Source organism: Carettochelys insculpta, chromosome 26 (assembly GCF_033958435.1).
Source record: "Carettochelys insculpta isolate YL-2023 chromosome 26, ASM3395843v1, whole genome shotgun sequence".
In the NCBI taxonomy this organism is placed as follows: Eukaryota; Metazoa; Chordata; order Testudines; family Carettochelyidae; genus Carettochelys; species Carettochelys insculpta.
The window spans coordinates 5,093,143-5,112,301 of record NC_134162.1 but is presented as its reverse complement, the minus strand read 5'-3'; the positions used below and the strand labels follow the sequence as shown (position 1 = coordinate 5,112,301).

Here is a 19,159-nt window from a genome sequence, read left to right as displayed (position 1 = left end):
CCAGCCTCTGATGGCTGCAGTCAGGCCCTATCAGAGCCTGCTCTCTGTAGCAAGAGGGAAGGGAGGGGAACGTAGAGCGGGAGTGTCAAGGGACCCGACAATGGGCCTTTGTGAGGCCAACGTTTCCTGGGCTTGCCGGTGAGCTGTACTCGGAGGCTGGAGCTGAGCCAGCTCTTCATGCCGCACGCCAGCAAGGACGTGCCCGTTTCCTGCCTGCGGCTTCCTGTGGGTGCCACCTGCCGAGCCTTCGGGCTCATCCGCAGCGGCATGGACCTGCCTGGGCGTCTCGCGGCGCGCAGCTGAATCCCGCGTCACTTGCCACAGGCAGCCCCTCTCCAACGGGCAGTCCCCACGGTGCGCGCCATCTCCCCAGAAACGCACCAGGCCCTGCCCTGGAGCCGCTTCCTGCGGGGAGATCCCGGGCCGTTAGGCAGGCACTCGCTGAGCCCCAGCGAGTGGGAGGGGGGAGCAGAGCTGCCCGGGTCTGCGGCTAACAAAAGGGGTTGTGTTCCAAGGCTCCAGCTGCCATAGCAACATGGCTGAGGAGAAGGAGGCCGAGCGGCCCCGTTCCGCCTCACAACTTGGGGAGCCAAAACGCAGGCCAGCCGAGGCCCTTCAAGGGGAGCATGAAGCAGGTCGTCCAGCAGACCTCTGCCCACAGGGCCCAGCTGCAGGGAGCACCTGGCAGTCATTACATTGGCAGCTCCCATCCTGGTAGGCTCCAGACCTATGACTTTGCCACACCTCCTCTCCTCAGGCCCGAACTTGAGAGCAGTAATCTTCAGCATCCTCCCTATGGGCAGCTCCCTGGCTCAGGGACGGAGCTGCGAGCTTGTCCTTCTTCCCCTTCACGCCCCTGGGAATTGTGACTTGCGTAGGGGACAGCTGGCCCCTTACTACAAGTCAGAGAAGAGCTTGGCTGGCTTGTCCCAGCACCACAAGGGTGGGTGGGGCAAGCCAAGGGGAGAGCAAGGCCCCGAGACTGACTGACTAGTCACAGGGGCAATGGGGTGAGCAGGCGAAGGTGGGGAGGGGCTCTCCTGCCCTCTGGGGAAGCAGCATTTGCTTGGGTCAGACCGAGTGGGGCTAAGCTGAGGGGAAAGCAGGAGGCCGGGCAGAGCCGTGCCAGCCAGAGCGAGCCTGAGAGGCAGCCCAGGGGACTGTGGCAGGGCAGCAGAGACTGGAGCCATCCAACGCTGGAGCTGGGTGTGGTGAGCAGCTGGAGAGAGCAAGCGGGGGCTCTGAGCAGAGGCCCAGTGTAGGGAGGCTCTCCTAGCCAAGAGACGTTACCGACCAGACTTGGTGAGGGCTCCTACCCTAACTGGTGGGGGGGGGGTTGACCCTGGGGAGAACTGCCTCCCACCCAGAGCCTGAAAAGGGGGTGCAGCCACCCCCAGAGGAAGCCTCCATCCCACTGTATCACTGCAGCACAGCCAGGGCCTGAGCAGGCCACCTGGGACCCATGAGGAACAGCCTGTGCCCTGCCCTGACATTCTAGAGGGGCTGTTTGTGGTGCCTTTTGACACTGAAGTGGGGTGCAGTGTGCTTTGTAAACTAAGCATATGGACAGCCCCCCCCCCCAGGAGAGATTCAGGTGATTAGCTGATCAGCAGAGCACCCACGGCCAGCAACATGTGTTTCTCTTGGTGGTGCACTGCTGCACTGCCTTGGTGCACATAACAAAATTTATTCTGCCCATGGATGGCAACAGTTAGAGGGCACTGTGGTGGGGGTGACATGTTTCTTGTAATCTTTCCCATTTGTCCTTGCTTTTTTAAATGATTGCTGTTTAACAAACTGTATTTGCTTTGAACTGCATGCAATGATCATTGGGTCAGGGAAGCATCCAGCGTGAAGAGAGCACCCCCAGGAGGGGACACCCTGGGCCCTGTCCTAAGTGACCACAACAAGGGTGGGGTTTGAACCCTGCCCCCAGGAATCCTGGGCCCAGCCTTGCTGAGGTTACATGGACTCTGCCCCATAGGAGCATGGAAGGAGAGCCCTGGATGTCAGGAAGACCTCCAGCTGAAGGAAGTGGGAGCGGGGATTCAGATTCTTTTACTAACCCATTTCACCAGGGCAGTGTAGAAATCCCCAATACTGGAACCATTCCCCCACTTACGTACCTACTCTCCCATTGCCTTTGGAACTGACCTGACCCCTTCAAACCACTCCCCCGCAAACTCTACCCCATGGAATTACCCTTGGGTTTACAACCCAGCTTTTTTTTGCCTCTCTGTTTGTTCGCCTGGGAATTGACCTGTGACATTACATCCCAGTAACATGCATCCCTGAAACTACCTGGATACCCTTAAGAATCACCTGTCACTGTGAGCACCTCAGACATGAGCCCCTTTTCCATCCCATAGAAACTGAGCAAGGCTGAGTTGGAGTGGTTGGCAACGTAACAGTTGTAGCCTGTTCCCTGTGCAATGATTTTACTTATTAACCCATCAGAGGCTGCTACATCATCCTTCCCAAGTGGCCATCTTCCAAGTCGCTCCTAGGATTCCAGATCAATTTTGAATTAAAAAAAAGATAAAAGAACTCTTTATCTTCTGTATTACCAAGCCTTCAAAAACTGATCCAGCCCCTCCATTGCCCCACAAAAATAAGCAATTACCTTCGAAATCATGAGAGTAAAAAAGTAAACAAAGGTGTTGGGGGGGGGGGGCAGGCAGAGGGAGAGGTGTTTTCTGGTGTCTGAGCCCTTGAGCTTCACTTTTCCAAGCTTGTCTTCATAGCCTGGAGGGTTAGGTACTTACCCTTACTTAACCCTTGCACGCCATGTGGCGCGTTGGTCATCTGGAAGTCTCCAGTTCACTCTGTCTTGGGACAAAACTTCTAGCTGGCTCCAAGGAGTACCCCACTTATTGTCCTTCGAGCTCAATAGACCTTCTCCATGTTGTGCGAGGTCTTCCTCTTTTCTGTTTTCCCTGCGGGTTCCATGTGAGAGCTTGACGGACTACACTGGATGATGGTTTTTTTTTTGAATGTGTGGCCTCGCCATCCCCACTTTCTTGTCTTGCTTTCAAGGCCAGTTTGTTCTTGTCCTGTTCTGTTCCAAGGCTCCTCATTTGTGGTGAAGTCTTGCCATTTGATGCGAAGGACGTACCTCAGGCATCTGTTTATGAATGTCTATAGGTGCTTACCTTTAATTTTTTTTTAATATGAAAGCCAAGATTTCCAGGTAATCACATACCTCATGGTGCTGGTGCTTTAAGGAAAAGCCAAACATCACCCGTGTTGGCAAAACAGAAATCGCTTTAAAAAATGAAGACCCTACAATGATATAGCAGGAGGCTCAGTTTGCAGCTGTGAGAGTTTTTACCAGTGTAGCTCTCTGGTCCATGGATAGCTGATGCACTGGTCCATGTTGGGCAAAAGGAACAGGGTTACACAATGCTATTTGATTTTTTGATTGGCAGGGGTTGCATCCCACTTCTCAACAGACCAAAGGTTATCGCCCTGAAAGGCTCTTCTCTGGCATCATGTGGGAAGGGGCTTTTACGATAAGCAAACGCTAATAGCGAAATCCACATTTCGATGGAGGACTCATGTTGTTAATGCACATCGCTAGATTGTATATTGAATGTGGCTTAGTAGCTGCTTTAGGGGCACTTAGCCTGCACCAAGGCCTGGTACAAACCAAGTCACTTAGGCACCAATTTATTTTTAGCTTGTATGTAAATACCTCTGATCTTTCTGATTAAATAAAGCACTCAAGTCTCTGTAGGTTTGTTAGCAGTTTACTTCAAAGTGGCCCAGTTTTCACTGGTGTCTGAGCCACTGCCATCTGCTGGCCACAAGGTAGAACAGCTGGTGTCCCTGATGAGTGACCTGAAAAGCCCCCTCTGGCTTCTTCCTGTTATGTAACTGGAGATTTTGATGCAGGCTTTTTTTCTCTTTCTTTAATATTTGGCTTAGTGCAGCATTCACAGAGCACAGCAGAGCTCAGGAGGGTCAGGCACAGCCAAGCCCACAGTCTCAATAACAACATTTATGTACCCATATTCTGCACCTCATAGATTACATTAGACATTAACAGGTTAACCGTCACGCCATAAAGTGCAGGGAGGCTGAGCCAACATTCCTGTTTGTAGAGCTGCTCTGGTTCAAATTTGCAGTCAGCCTGCGGCCAGAGGAGGGTGGAATGTGCATGCACCGCCATTGTTTATTTTAAACACACACACACATACACACACGAAAATTCTGGCTGTAGCACGCTGGTGTTGTGTAATTGGTCTGTTGCTGGACCCCTCCCTAGCTCTTAAAGTGCCACCATGAACACATCCTGGGAGCAAAGTCCTCCACTGCAGGCCTCTAGAGCTCAGCAGTGCCAAGGACAGGCATGGAGGAGTGGCCTTGAATCTGTAATTCAGGCGAAAGGGCTGACCCTAGGGCAGGGATCCGCAACCTGTTGCTCTTGAGCCACATTGGGCTCTTTAAGACTTCTTTGTGGCTTCGGCGCTATAATTGCAAAGCAAAACAAAACAAAACAAAAAGCCTCCTCGTTATTTCTGATGAACAGCAAACGTCTAAAAGCCCAAAAACGAACAACTCATATCTAAATAGCAACTTTCCCACTAAGCAAACAGCCAAGAGCGTCTTTCACAGGCAAGTTACCAAGCTCCTGGGACTCCATCCGCCACTCAGTGAAAAACGGTACGCTCCAGCCTGATGGTTTTACAAGAGCATTTATTGGGAACAGGACCTCATGGGATATTGGAAAGAGTGTCCCTTGCAGCTGGGGCTATGTCTTCATGTCAGTCCCCATCTCAGTTGTTAGCAAAAGCAAGGGATGCTAAGGTTGCCAAAAGATTAACTGGGCCACCTGAGGCTTGTCGTGTAGTTAACACACCTCTCCCGGAAACGTAAGCTAGACGGAGCAGAGCTGCAAAGGGGGAAACAAACATGGAGGCCACATACAATGAAAGCTGCTCTAGGATAAGTCCTGCTTCCAGTGGTAACCCCCAGCAGAGTTTGCTTTGAGCTCTGCCAAGCCACCTGATGTTTGCTGGGTCAGGTTCTACTGTGTGTATAAGATACAGATCTCAGCTGATAGCATATGCATCTAGCTTGACATATGTTGGGTGTGCTTCAGGCACTCAAGAGAAGCTAGTCTAAAGTCATGCCACAAGATACGGATGTGTACGTACGTACGTACAGATGTACGTACACACACACACACACACACACACACACACACACACACACACACACGAACCATGCCCCATGGAGCTCTGGAACGAGCTGCAGGCAATGGTCAGAGTATAAAACGGATGAGCAGGATTCACTTTCTGGCTTTCCCGAAGGAGCACGGGCAGTGTAGACACATACTATGGTGGAAGCAAGAGGGGTTTAGATAGGGTTGGAGCATCCATGTTTCTGCACTGCCTTGTGTATGGGATTTGTGGGGCCAGACCTTGCAGTCCCACAAGGATAGTAGATCATTCACTGCTTCTAGTTAGGTGGAGGGCCAAGAAGCTCTGTGCCTCAAGCCTGGTAGGGATGGGATCCAAGGTATTCAGTATTAAGAATGCCTATCTCTGAGTCAGACTGGAGGAGGAATTATGGAGCATCAGGTTAGAATTAGAGCTTGGAAGGAAGAGGCACCAAGGAATTTCTCCCTTCTTTGCCCAGCTGCTCCTGCCCCTTCGACAGACGAGCTGGGCACTGAAAACTTGGCTACCCTGCTTTTATTGGTATCCAGGTGTTGCTGGGTCTCAGCAGTGCTCATGGAACAGAGTGGCCATGGCCATTTGCCAGATACTGCTGAACATAACTGGACTGGAGTGGACCTAGCCAGTGACAAAGCTGGCTGATTTGCCCCACACCCAGCCGGGCAATGGGACAGTCAATACTGGAAGAGAATTTGAGGATCGGAGTGCAGAGGGTCAAGACAGACCGTTCAGAGCAGAAGGCCTGCCAGAAGGGGAGCAGCCAGCAGGAAGAGCGAGAACTCCAGAAGGTGGCTGGTGGCTGAAGCAGTAGGCCGGTTCAAGTCTTTCTGTGTGGGGCCCTTCGTCAGGTCTTCGATTTCTCTGGCACCTGTGTGTCAAAAGGAAGGAAACCTGGAGTCAAAGCTGAAGCCATAGGCAAAAGACAGGCCCAGTTCACATGGCTCCCTCTGTGACAGGCTGCCACGGGTGCATAGCGCAGGACAGCAGCTCAGCACTCCTCAGAAGCCGACAGACAGGTCACAGCTCTGCTTGTGGGTTAGTGGGGAACAGGCTGAATCCATGCTCATGCTTCACAAACCAGGCAGCTCAGACAGACCCTAATGATGTTAGGGGACACGGTGCAGGGGAAGGTGCAGGAAGGGGGTCAGTGCTGTGTGGGGGAGGAGTTTGAGACCCAGGCTGCTATTGTTACCTGCCAAATGTGTTGATATTGCTTAGGGGATTGCCTACGTCTGTTATGTCCAAGATGGGACAGACAGGCTCAGTCCACAGCTAGCTTACCTGACAGGGAGGACTGGACAGCGAGGCTGTGCACCCCTGTGGCCTTGGAAGATGTAAATAATTGCAAGAGGGAGGTCACCTTAGCAGTGGCAGATGCTGGCTTTGGGTCAGGTGGGGACTGCTTGATATCCTGCAAGCTTAGATCGGTTTCTGCAGGTATAAGGCTGAAGGATGGAGGCGGCTCTGAGGAGCATGCTGGCTTGGCTCTCATGGAGACTGCATTAGACTCGCTCTCCGTTTCTGGGGAGGCTGTAGGGCTGAGGGTTGAGTCCAGATCGAGGGAGATCTCTGCCTCCATTGTCACCGAGGAACAACCAGTCTCCTCAGAGTCTATGTGCATTTCAGGAGATGGCATAAGGTCCAGGTCCGAGGTTGACTGTAAGGAGGGTGTTGGTTCAGTGGCTGTGCTGGGGTTGGGCCTTGCTGTTCGGGTGGGTGTCGGTCTTTTGTTCATGATGGTGCTGGCAGGTGTTGGCCATGTGGTGGTGGTGGTGCGTGCTGGCCTTATGGTAGTGGTTGTGGTGGGTACTGGCCTTATGGTAGTGGTGGTGGTTGGGCTGGGGGTAGTGGCTGCTGGCCTTATTGCAGTGGTGGTGGCTGGGCTCATGGTGGTGGTGGGAACTGGCCTAGTTGTCCTAGTGGATGTGGAGGCCTCTTCCAAGTCTACCCTGGGTTCTGATGAGACACAAAGAGGGCTGTGGGTTACCACCAGCTTCATTCAGAGCCCAGAGGAGCCCCAACCCTTCTGAGCAGTGCCAATGAACACCGGCAATGGAGAACTGGGGAAAGCAAAGGTAGGCACTTTCACTGGCCTCTCCGGGAATCCCCACCACACCCTACTCCACCCCCCGCCATGCCCTGCCCCTTGGCAGGAAGCCCACCAGATGCAGGTACATTTTCTTTGCTGAGCAGATCCCAAAATTTCATTGTTTTCAGATCTGGATGTGGGAAACCACCACTGCTCTGCGAGTGGGGGCCTACACCGGTGCTAATGGGATAGGAAGCTTCTTCCATCTGGCACCTGCACAGACACAGCTCAGGCTGGAGGACACTGAGTCACCTTTCTTCACATGGAGCAAGCCGGGGTGGACTCCCAATGGACAAGTCGGGCCACCACGTACTGGAGTCCTGTCAGCTGAGGATGAGGCACATTGGCAGGGCAGCCTGTGTGAGGGAAGCTTGCACTGCTGCTGCCTAGGCTGTGCCTGCTCGGTCGAGAAACACAGCACTCCAGCCCCAGGTCTGCTCATCCAGTCCCTTTTTGACAGCATTCGGTGTCCCCTCCACAGAAACCCCTAGAATCCCGACCCTGAGAGCCAGGAGAACTTTGCTGGCAAGGCTGAGGAAGTGCAGGGATGATGCAAGAGATAACCTCCCTCAAGCCAGATTCCACCCCCTTCACTTCGGGACTAGCCCATCATTCGGAAGTTAACCCCACGGCTTTCCGGGGGATCCCCCCTTAGGCGGAACCAAGGTGGAGCCGGCCCCCCTGGTTCTCTTCCCCGCCCAACAGAGACCCTGGTTTTTCCAGTTCCCGTCACCTACCACAGATTGAATTCCTACATGTGTAGTCCTCAGGACACTTAGAGCACGGAGGTCCTTCTGTGTACGGCTTACGACCCCGCACATTGCCGCTGGAAACAGAATATGCACATGAAAAAGAGAAACAGCCCATGACAACAGAGAAGACAAATCTGCCCCCCCACCCCTTCAAAAGGAGGGAGATTTTTAATTCACATCAAACTCTTCCAAGATGCAAATCGAGGGTCTTTATGGAAGCAGAGGGCCTTGCCTGTTCTACTCATGGCACCTGGACTTCTGAGCACTCTCTCCTTACAGGCTGGACCCTCTGCCCAGGAGCCCTTTCCAGTCACTTCAGCCGAGCTTGGGATCAGGCGCTTAATAATTATCAGAGCTGCTCCAAAAAAAGACCCCTCAGTTTTATGAACATTCATTGTTTTATTTTGTCTTTTCCATTAAAATATCCATGTGTATTGCCATACAGGTTACCAAACTAGGAAAGCACTGGCCAGCTTGAATAGATAGCCCCAGTATATTGATATATAGCCCCATTGTCTGAGGGCCTCAAAGCACCTTACAATGAACTCAGTACACTGATGCTAATCATCATGAAGAACTTCAGGGAGTCAGTGTCATTACACCAGAGAGCAGAATCAGGGCCATTTTTTCACATGATGGTGGGGAAATGAGACACAGAGATGTTAACAGCAGATTTCTCATACTATAGGTTGAACCTCTAATTCGGTGCCCTCAGGGCCTGCTGGATGAGAGAATTTGCCAGACCATGGGAGGTCAATATTGTCTAGCACATCACCAACACTCCCACTGCTTACTGGGCCCTAATACATTTAAGGGTAAATTACAGTTAAACAACAGCACAGAACACTGAAAGCCAGGACTGGTGGCTGGAAACAAACTTTATGGGACCATGGGAAACTTGGCCACACCCATGATAAATGGTCTTCCAGTTAACTTAAATCATGCTGGATTATGGATGTTGCCAAATGAGACTTCTTGATTAGAAAGGTTCAACCTTAGATTAGTGTAAGAGCAGGGTGCTTTCCTGGACCTATTTGAAGCTAACTCCGATGAGATGATTCCAGTCATTGAAAAGAAGTGCGCTGCACTCCTGGAGTACAAACGCTCACCAAGCCAAAGTACCCAGAAAGCACTTAGAGAGGCCAGAAGAACAGTACAGCAGACAGCCAGGCGCTGTGCCAACAACCATTGGCTCCAGCTATGCAGCAGCATCCAGACATGTGCCGACTTTGGTAATCTCAGAGGAATGTACGAGGGTATGAGGAAGGCATTAGGACCCACCCAGAACAAGATGGCACCTCTGAAATCCAAATCTGGTGAAGTCATTGCTGACAAAGCCAAACAGATGGAGCGCTGGGTTGAGCACTACTCCAAGTTGTACTCACGCGAGAACGTTGTGGTTGACACAGCCCTCGATGCCGTCGAGCTCCTACCAGTAATGGACGAACTGGATCAAGAACCAACTGTGGATGAACTGAAGAGAGCTATGGACAGCATTGCAGCAGGAAAGGCCCCTGGCCAGGATGGTACCACCAGAGGTAATCAAGTGTGCCACGGACACACTCCTGGAACCCCCACATGAGCTACTGTGCCTGTGCTGGAAAGAGGGTGAGGTTCCACAGGATATGTGTGACGCTCACATTGTAACCTTGTATAAGAACAAAGGAGACAGAAGCGACTGCAACAACTACCGTGGAATCTCCCTCCTAAGCGTCACTGGTAAACTGTTCGCTCGCGTCATCCTTGGCAGACTCCAGAAGATTGCTGAGAGGGTGTACCCCGAATCGCAGTGCGGATTCCGCGCAGAGAGGTCTACCGTTGACATGGTCTTCTCTCTAAGGCAGCTGCAGGAGAAGTGCAGGGAGCAGAGGAAGCCACTCTACATAGCCTTCATCGACCTGACCAAGGCCTTTGACTTGGTCAGCAGGGATGGTTCGTTCAAACTGCTCCACAAGATAGGTTGTCCTCCACGGTTACTCAAGATGATCCAGTTGTTCCACGAAGACATGAGAGGAACCATCCAATATGATGGCGCATTATCGGATGCTTTCAGAATCAGGAGCGGCGTCAAACAGGGATGCGTGCTTGCTCCGACATTGTTCGGGATCTTCTTTGCACTCCTCCTGAAGCATGCCTTTGGATCATCAACAGAGGGCATCTTGCTGCACACAAGATCTGATGGGAAACTGTTTAACCTTGCAAGGCTGAAAGCTAAGTCTAAGGTGCGAGAAGTCCTCATCAGAGACATGCTGTTCGCAGACGATGCTGCTGTAGTGTCTCATACAGAAGACCAGCTTCAAAAACTACTGGATCAGTTCTCCAAAGCGTGCAAGGACTTTGGGCTTACCATCAGCCTAAAGAAGACGAACATACTCGGGCAGGATGTTGCTGAATCTCCATCAATCAGCATTGACAACTATACGTTAGAGGTCGTCCACGAGTTCGTTTACCTCGGGCCCACCATCACTGACACCCTGTCGTTGGACACTGAGCTAAATAGGAGGATTGGAAAAGCAGCCACAACTCTGTCCAGACTCAGCAAGAGAGCGTGGAACAACAACAAGCTGTACACTCACACCAAAATGCAAGTCTACAGAGCCTGCATCCTCAGCACCCTCCTTTATGGCAGCGAGACTTGGACCCTGTATGCCCGCCAGGAAAAGAGACTGAACGTCTTCCACTTGCGCTGCCTCAGGCGCATCCTTGGAATTTCATGGAAGGACAGAGTGACCAACACCGCCGTCCTCGAGCAAGCTGGAATCCCAACCATGCACACTCTCCTCAGGCAGCGTCGGCTCCGCTGGCTTGGCCACGTCCACAGGATGAATGATGGAAGGATTCCAAAAGACATCCTGTATGGTGAGCTAGCCTCTGGCAAAAGACCTCCCGGATGCCCCCAGTTGTGCTACAAAGATGTCTGCAAGAGAGACCTCAGAGAGGTAGACATCGAGCTGGACAACTGGGAAGAACTAGCAGATGACCACAGCAGATGGAGGCAGGGGTTACACAAGGGCCTTCAGAAGGGCGAGATGAAGATCAGACAGCTAGCAGAGGAGAAGCGAGCGCACAGAAAGCACAATAAGGACTTGCCAGACACCCACTACATCTGCAAGAGATGCAGCAAGGACTGTCACTCTCGTGTGGGTCTTCATAGTCACAATAGACGCTGTAAATGAAGTCCTCAATTGAAACTTTAAAGGGTGCGATCCATAGTCTATGCAGACTGAAGGATGCCTACTACTACTACTACTACTATATACAGCCCCGTAGCTATGTGAGTTTTCACAACACACTCAAAAGTACAAATTCATGGCAGCACTGCAGATGGAAGCAAGGACTTCTCTGTCCCAGACCTACATTGGATTTACAAGAGCTGCCCTCTTTGTTGTACAGGAAAGCAAAGCAAGGGCAGAGCCTGGGAAGGATTTTCCTTCTCAGCCTAGGGCTGAAGGTTGCTATTAATTATATGGAACAGGGCCAAAGCAGAATCAAAGCCACCCTTTGGAAGCATGCACTCACGGAGGATCATAGTTGCAGACCAGGAGGTAGAGGTCAGGGTCCTCGACGCCGTGCAGGGTTTTACAAAACTGCATCCCACAGCCAATGTGCTTGCTGTTTGCCCAGACTACCTACAGCCAGGGAGGAAGAGAGAAGGGTTAAGTCTGTCAGCACAAAGTGGGAAGAGATGGGAGACCATGAGACACTGTGCCTGAGAGAAGAGGTTTAGACAAATGAGTTTGTCATCTGCCACCATTGTCAACATGGCCATTACAAAGATTTGAACTCCTGGCCTCAGGTATGCGCCATGACAGCTTGGGCTAACTGACCAACTGCCAGAATGAGGCGCTGGAGCAGACCCATGGACTCTGCGCATGAAGGGCTTCATGTTACTTCAGTTATAGCTACCCAGAGTCAGGCCTCGTCAGTGCTTGGATTCTTCTCTGTCCAGCTAGACACAGGCAAATGCTCCTGAGCTCTGGTGCAGTCAGACCTGTTGATGGAGGAGCAAAGGGGGCAGTTGTCCCTGGGCCTGGTGTTTGGCAGCAGTGGCGGCTGGAGCTCTGGGCCCCCTCTGAAGTGCCACTGCAGCTGTGAGGGAGGGCAGTGCCACAGTCCAGGCAGTGCTAAGGGTTGACTGCTCTTGCGTCGTCCCTTCTGCAATGTGGGTCTGGGCCACTCTCCTACCTTGCCCCTAGGTCTGCGGTGGCTGTCTGCTCTGCTGGGCGCAGTGCCTATCCACATGTGAATTTTGGAAGAGGGCCATGTATTTATACTAAGCCAATGAAAAGCCCAGCTTCAAATACCCACGAGTAGTGGAAAGTTCAAGCCACAGAGCCTGACCTGGATCCTAATTGTAAGGCCAGAGCCTATCTGCTGTTGAGATTGAAAAGCCAGGCCTAAGCTTGCTGAGTGACCAAAGGGCACAGCATTAAAACATACCCAGGACTTTAAAGAGTTCATTTCTCTCAAGGGAAACTGTTCAGCAGGCCTGTGCTGATCACAGCCGTTTGTGATGTCCACACAATTGAATAAGAATCAGTTCTTCCCCCAATCAACTGAGATTCTTATCCTGGGCCCATCAACGTAGCACTGCAGCACCTGCACAATAGTTCCACATTGGGCCAAGTCCCAAGCACAACTTCTTCCCTGAAAGGCAGCCCCTCATGCCCCGCAGACAGATACCTGAGTGTAGTGGCCACACATCTCTCCTACGGTGCACTTGGATGTGGTCAGGTTGTAGTGCTCGTACTCGTTATACCACTGCTCCATGGCCACCTCCACATCCATCTCATCAGTGATGGCAAAGAGGTTCTCACCCCGCCGGCCCCGCTCCTTGTTGTGGCCCCAGATGCACTTCGCTGCATAGGCTTCGGCAAAGGCTGCCAGGTCCGGGTCCCAGCTCTGAAACAAACGCAAAGCCGCCACCATCACAGAGCAGGAGGCCAGGGAAAGACTTGTCCATCAGGATCTAGTCACTTGTCACAGACATTGAACACCCTGATGTGCTGAGACGCGCATGGCCTGTCCCCTATCCAGCAGGGCTGGAGGTTAGAACCTAGAATCCTGGGTTCTATTCCCAAACAAAGGCAAAAATATGGTTCTTGCATTTTGCAGCTAGATCGGGATCTATCGGTTTTTCAGTGGCATGTGAGGTTGGAGCTCAGCCCCGCCCCATCTCCTCCCTGCAGCTGGGATTAACAAAAGACCAGCTAATGCTACCAACTACCCCCTACATGGGTGTCTTATGATATTTAGGGTGGGGTTTTCAAAGGAACTCTCAGAATAGTTCAGAATGATCTGGTTTACAAGTGGCAAAACTGAGGCTATGAGAAGGCTGATGGGCCATTCGATGTTACATTGCGAAAATCTGGGAAGGCAACCCAGCAGACCTGGGTCCCTTGTTGGAGCCGCTGACCACAAATGGTGGGAAGGGAAGGACAACAATTGTGTAAGGCTAGAGCACAGGAGCCAGCGCACACATCTGGTAACCTCATCATGTAACTTCAACCAGAGATTCAGTCTGACAGCTGCCTCCCAAGTGATCTCTCAGGTGCCTGGACTGACAACTGAGCTTCCCTGGGCTCCATATCCTCCCTTGCAGTGGTTTCTAGCTAGGCGAGATGTTTTCACACCAGAGGAGTGTGAAAGGGAATGATGACACAGCTGCTTGGACTTTCGTTGCGTTATGTAAAGAAGGCAACAGTTTTTGTGAAATCCAGCCAGCAGCAGAACCAGCAGGGTGGATGGGAGCAGAGCCCAGACACACAAGGTGCACTGGCGAGTCTGCAGCAAGGGCCTGATCCACTGAAAGATCATGGAAATCAAAGGGGACGGAGCAGTGGGTGAGGAAGGTGGATTTAGATGGTTGTGGATGCGATCGGGGGGGAGGAGGGGGAATGGGACGGGACTGGTCTTTTTCAGGGAAGGTGATTACCTTAGTTGGTGTGAGGACAATGCTTGGTTCACTGATTCTTATGTGTCCGAGCCACAGGGTAAGCAGCAAGGATCAGAGATTTGGCAGCCACTGTTCTACCAAGTTGCTCTGTGTTTACTTACAAAAGGAGCAGTGGATGGGAGAGAGGGGTCTCATGTGGCTTTAGAAGGAAGTTTGGCTGCAAGTCTGGGTGTGGGGGCTGATTATCCCCGCCTGTGACAGAGAGCTGGCTTCCCTAAACTGAGAACTAACATCTGCGTTATTTGCTTAATTTAAAAAAAAGTCTTTGGCCATCGACTGCCCCTTGTATAACCATTTCCATGGTAACCAGCTCTGCTGTCCCAAACACAAGCACAGGGTGACTGCAGATGGGCAGTTGACCATGGCAGTTGGGGAACTCAGAAGCCAAGATCTGGTTCCTCTGAAAGAAAAGTGTTCTTGGAAGTCCAGATGAGCAATCCAGAAAAATGGAGTTTAATCAGAGACTTGAAGGACTGTTTTTTAGACAAACGGTTTACAAATGTTTATCATGGCTTGGAAAAACAGCTGCTTCTGGCTGTGAGGTCTTTTAAGTTTTATAATATGGGTTGAACCTCTCTAATCCAGCACCCTCAGAACCTGACGGGTGCTGGGTGAATTTGCCAGACCACAGGACGTCAATACTGTCTAAACCATTACCAATACTTCCACTGCTTACTGGGCTCTCAGAAGACATTAAGGGTAAATTCCTGCTAAACAACAGCACAGAACACTGAGAGCCAGGACTGGTGGCTGGAACGAAACTTTATGGTACCACAGGAAACTTGGCCACACTCATGATAAGTGGTCGTCCAGCTAACGAAAATCATGCTGGATTACAGACATTGCTGTTCAGCCTGTAGTAAATGTGACACGGATGTACTCACATCTATTCATGGTAAATTCAGGACAAAGGAAAGACTCACAGTAAGCTACCGTGAAGATCATTATGTTTTTCAGGACAGCATTGAAGAATCAGTGTCAAGATGGAACGTTCCACAAAGCAGCCAAATCTGGATTCAAACTTTTATTTAAAACAAAGAGGATTCAAGTTCTTATTTGTAATAAGCCTAAATTACCATCATCCCATTTTTACAATCAACACCAGCATATTTCATTCAGCAATTTTCCAACTTCCTCAAGTTAAGAGCATAAGGGCTTGTCTACATGGCTGGTTGGATTTCTAAAGCACACTAATATGTTGAATAGGAATTGTTGTGTATAGACCCTGCTGTGTACTAAAGGTTCCCTCCTTTCAAAGAGAACCGTGTGACTGTCTGCCATGTCTGACAAAAACCTCCCATGTTCTCATGTGGCTGTACAAGCCAATCCATGAGGAGCAAGACTGCAAATCAATGTCACATATGAACATGGAGGCTCCCGCTGAGGACTTTAACTTTGATCTGTTTTTGCATGTATGTGTTTACTACCTTTTTTGATAGTTGTCCTCCATTGAAGTCTCTCCTTGATATGGTCTTCAATAGGATCAATACTTATGCCAATTAAGGTCAGATTCTGCTACAGAATGTCTTTAAAACATTTTCATTGGCCACCCTGCCTGTGCTTGCCAAGTTTCAGCTCAACCTCAGATACTTTTCAGGGGAGTCCATCGTTACCCAAACAGCACTACATTAAAGTGCACCAGAAGGGTCTACACGGGCCAATTAACGTGCAACATATCAGTATGTTTTAGAAATCACACCCCAATAGAGCACATTACTTCACGGTGGAGACAAGCCCAAAGCCCCATTTTCAAAAATGAATTAAGCACTTCAGAGGTGAAGTCCGTTTGAATTTTAATGAGATGTAGTCTCTTACCTCACTTTTGAAAATGGTACTTAAGTGTTTTTTTGTTTTTAAATTTCACTCCTGTATCAAATTGACCTGTGCTTTGTTTACACAAATGAATTTGGCACACCTTGCGAGTTCTGGCAGGACCTAAAATAATCAGGTCATGCTCAGAGCTGGGGTGGGAAGGGAATGGTTTTCTTGACCTGTGAAAGTTTTTGACATAAGGAAATATTTTCATGTCCCCAAAATAGGATGAAAAATCAAAATCTCAACCATTTTTACATACCAAATATCGACCCCCCCAAAAAAAAATCAGTTCAAATCAGTTGAATCATTTCGTATTTATAATACTGAAAATTTTGTTCTGATTTTGACCTTTAAAATATTTCTTTTCAATTTCAAAATTTAATAAAATTTCAAAAATAAAAGCTTTCTTCCCAAAATATATTTTGGCAGCAGGAGAGTCATCAAAATTGATTGTGTTTTGTGAACAGTTTGGGTTTTGACATAGTGACATTTTGCAGTGCTCATCAAATATTCCCCAACCAATGGTAGTCAGGACTAGGGTGCAGTGAAGCCCACGGGGCTGTTGGGCAGTGTTCCCTGTAAGCTGAGAACATAGGTGGGTGCCTAGGAGAGATTCAGATGCCACCCAGCTGATTAGCAGAGTACCCACAGTGACTATCTTGTGTTTCTATTGGTGGTGCACATCCACGCATGCCTTGGCACACAAAATTTATACTGCCCATGGATGGAAAAAGTTAGTGGGAACACTGGTCATGAAAAAGACCGAGCTGCAAATTTGTCTTTAGCCAAAAGGGTAACACAGGTCAAATATCAACACCTCACAGTTTATGTAGCACTTTCCCTCCTCAAAACACTTATTAATTCCTCAGATGTGGAGAGACACCTTACTCAAATCAAGAGGTTTAATACAAGAAGCAGCATCCACAGATGGCTGGAGCAAGGACTGAAAGAAGAAAGCTCTATTTATAGCTTAGACACTATCTGACCGTGGGCATATTATTTCTTTACATGTTAGATTTCCTCATCTAAAAAGTAGAAAGGGTATTGTTTTGCCAGACCTACCCCACAGGGGTGTTGTGCAAAGGAACGCAGATAAGCACCTTGGATGAAAGATGGTAAGTATTAAGATACCTATCCAGCCAAAATCAATAACTGAGGTTCAATTTTATATTCTACAAATAAGAGAGTCAATTAGTAATGACAAGTGTGTATCAATGAAGTACAACACTTGGAGTTTACTGCTCTGGCTTCTAAATTTAAATTGGGTCACCAGCTACAGCCAATCACATTTATGAACTGAAGCTTCCAAAGTCAATTTCATAACAAGGAATGCTCCTAAGCAGAAGTGTACGAGACATCTCCGACCACATACACACACTGTTCAGTAAGGTACTGGATCCCCTGTCTATCATGCAGGAGCCTAGCAAATATCCCACTGCAACAAGATACAGGGTTACCTTTGCATCATATAGAACAGTGCTGTGACAGGGAAATCTCAGGAACTGGCACCAGTTCATGGACCACTCACAGAGAAAAATGCACACAGAAGACCCCAGATATCCCACTGCAGTCAGACCACAGGTTTTCCGTGGGACACTTACCATTTTCAGCATGTCTGCAGCAGGAGGGGAGACCTGTGAGCGGTAGTTGTTGTGCAGCTCCACAATCAACCTCTTGTCATCTTCTTTAAGGGACCAGCTCAGCTCCACAGCTGTGAGCAACAGGAGAAGGGGACAAAGCCCTGAGCTCAGCATTGTAGCAGTCAGTCTCTGGCTTTAGCTGCTCACGCCTCTGGCAGACACATTTAAAGCACTTCCCAAAACAAGGAACACCCAAAGGCTGAGATTATGGGAGGAAATTTATCTCTTTATTAGAATATATTTCAGAGCCACATGGAACACACCCATGTAATGTCACTGATGAAAAAGGAATGTTGCTTAAGGGGCCAAGGAGTGAGCCATGCCCACTCCCCAAGAGCCCTGACGTGTGGGAAATCCTGGTATTACTTTTTTCCATAATCGTCGGACCACTGTTTTGGGCCCTGCTCTTGTTGCAATTTCAGATTTAAACATCAATAAAATCCTTTGTGATGTCCTGTAAGAACTTTTTCTTCCAAGGAATCCCCAAATGTTTTCCCTACTGAAACAAAGACTACACCCAAGGCTTGTTTTACCTGCTGCTGAAATGAAGACACCTCTAGGGTAGAACATGGCAGCTGCTTAACAGCTAGTAGCAACACTAGGCAACAGTTTGGAATGCTGTAATAGCAATTCTAGATCAGACTGGGGGTCCTGTCCTCTTGTTCAGTATCATGTCTCACTGTGGCCAGCACCTGAGGAAGGTGCAGTTATGGAAAAAAACGTCCCACAAAAAATGTTTCTTTTTGGTCCTCATCAGTTAAACCGATGCCCTTAAGCAGGAGAGCTTATAACCCTTCCCAAACTTCTTCAGGTAGACAGGCAGTGAGAAATACCCTATGAAACTGCATGAGACGAAGGGGATTAAGAGAGAGTAGTAATAACTGTGTCTTTCATCACCACATAATTCTGACAGGTTTCCTTGTCGCATATCTTGGCATTGTGCCAAACAGAACTCTTTACATCACTTCATGGCCCTGCCTATTGACCCGCCCCCTTTTTAGCCATATGGTTTTGGAAGCTGCTTGTACTCTTTCTGTCCTTTCCAGGGCCCCTGGATATCACTGTTGGAGAAGCATGTTTTTTGTGCTGTCCACCACGTTGCGAAGAACAGTTTTCTTTCTTTTCCGCCCCCCACCCCTTTTTTTTTTTAAGAATTTGTTTCCTTAAGGGAAGAAAAATAAATAAATACATTGATGCCTTTTCATCCTTTTAAAAAGGAAATTAGCTTCTTATGCATGAGTGCTATTCTAAAAAAATAAGTACAGCTGACAAAACAACTGCACAACATTTTAACAATAGAGGAATTAAATATATCTATTTACACACACTGCTTCCACTCCTCAACTCTTTTTTTTCCCTCCTAACTGGAATACAAAAATGCCAACCTTGCTCTGGGACTTTTAGGGATGTTTGCAGGAAAGAAGAGTAGGGAGTAATTATGGAATTTACTCGGACCTCTCCCCCCCACTCCCATTCTCTCCTGTCCAAGTTCATGGCCAAGAGGGGAAGCCTGGATCTATCACCGCAGACGGCGTGTTGGGCTCTGAGTGGCTGTGGACTCTCCTGGTGCACTCTAAGCACTGGTGCTTGTGATTTGAGCGGGATATCAAGCAGCACTCCAAATCAATAAAAATTGTCATGGCTTGCCTGCAAATAACAATGAATTTTTTGGCAGGAGCAACTGCAGCTGTTGGCAAATTTTCAACTGATCAAGGGCGCCTTCC

The 19,159-nt window shown here is 49.4% G+C and overlaps 1 protein-coding gene across 1 annotated transcript; it reads right to left on the bottom strand.

The window, feature by feature from the left end:
• Positions 1–4,680: 4,680 nt before the first annotated feature.
• PI16 (peptidase inhibitor 16) lies at positions 4,681–17,554 on the bottom strand. The gene is made up of 6 exons (XM_074977717.1): positions 17,397–17,554; positions 12,708–12,926; positions 11,544–11,653; positions 8,010–8,098; positions 6,465–7,139; positions 4,681–6,051 (listed from the first exon to the last, which is right to left on the bottom strand). Exons 1-6 carry the CDS (start codon positions 17,547–17,549, stop codon positions 5,912–5,914), a joined length of 1,386 nt encoding a protein of 461 aa, XP_074833818.1. The 5' UTR covers positions 17,550–17,554; the 3' UTR covers positions 4,681–5,911.
• Between the last annotated feature and the right edge of the window lie 1,605 nt (positions 17,555–19,159).

What these genes read in the sequence shown, in the direction of transcription:
- PI16 (XM_074977717.1), bottom strand. Translation starts at nt 17,549, where the DNA reads ATGCTGAGCTCAGGGCTTTGTCCCCTTCTCCTGTTGCTCACAGCTGTG. An exon ending in GTCTGCAACTATGATCCTCC is followed by an intron (nt 8,099 to 11,543) that starts GTGAGTGCATGC and finishes TTCTGTTTCCAG; the next exon opens with CGGCAATGTGCGGGGTCGTA. An exon ending in TGTCCAGTCCTCCCTGTCAG is followed by an intron (nt 6,052 to 6,464) that starts GTAAGCTAGCTG and finishes TTTGACACACAG; the next exon opens with GTGCCAGAGAAATCGAAGAC.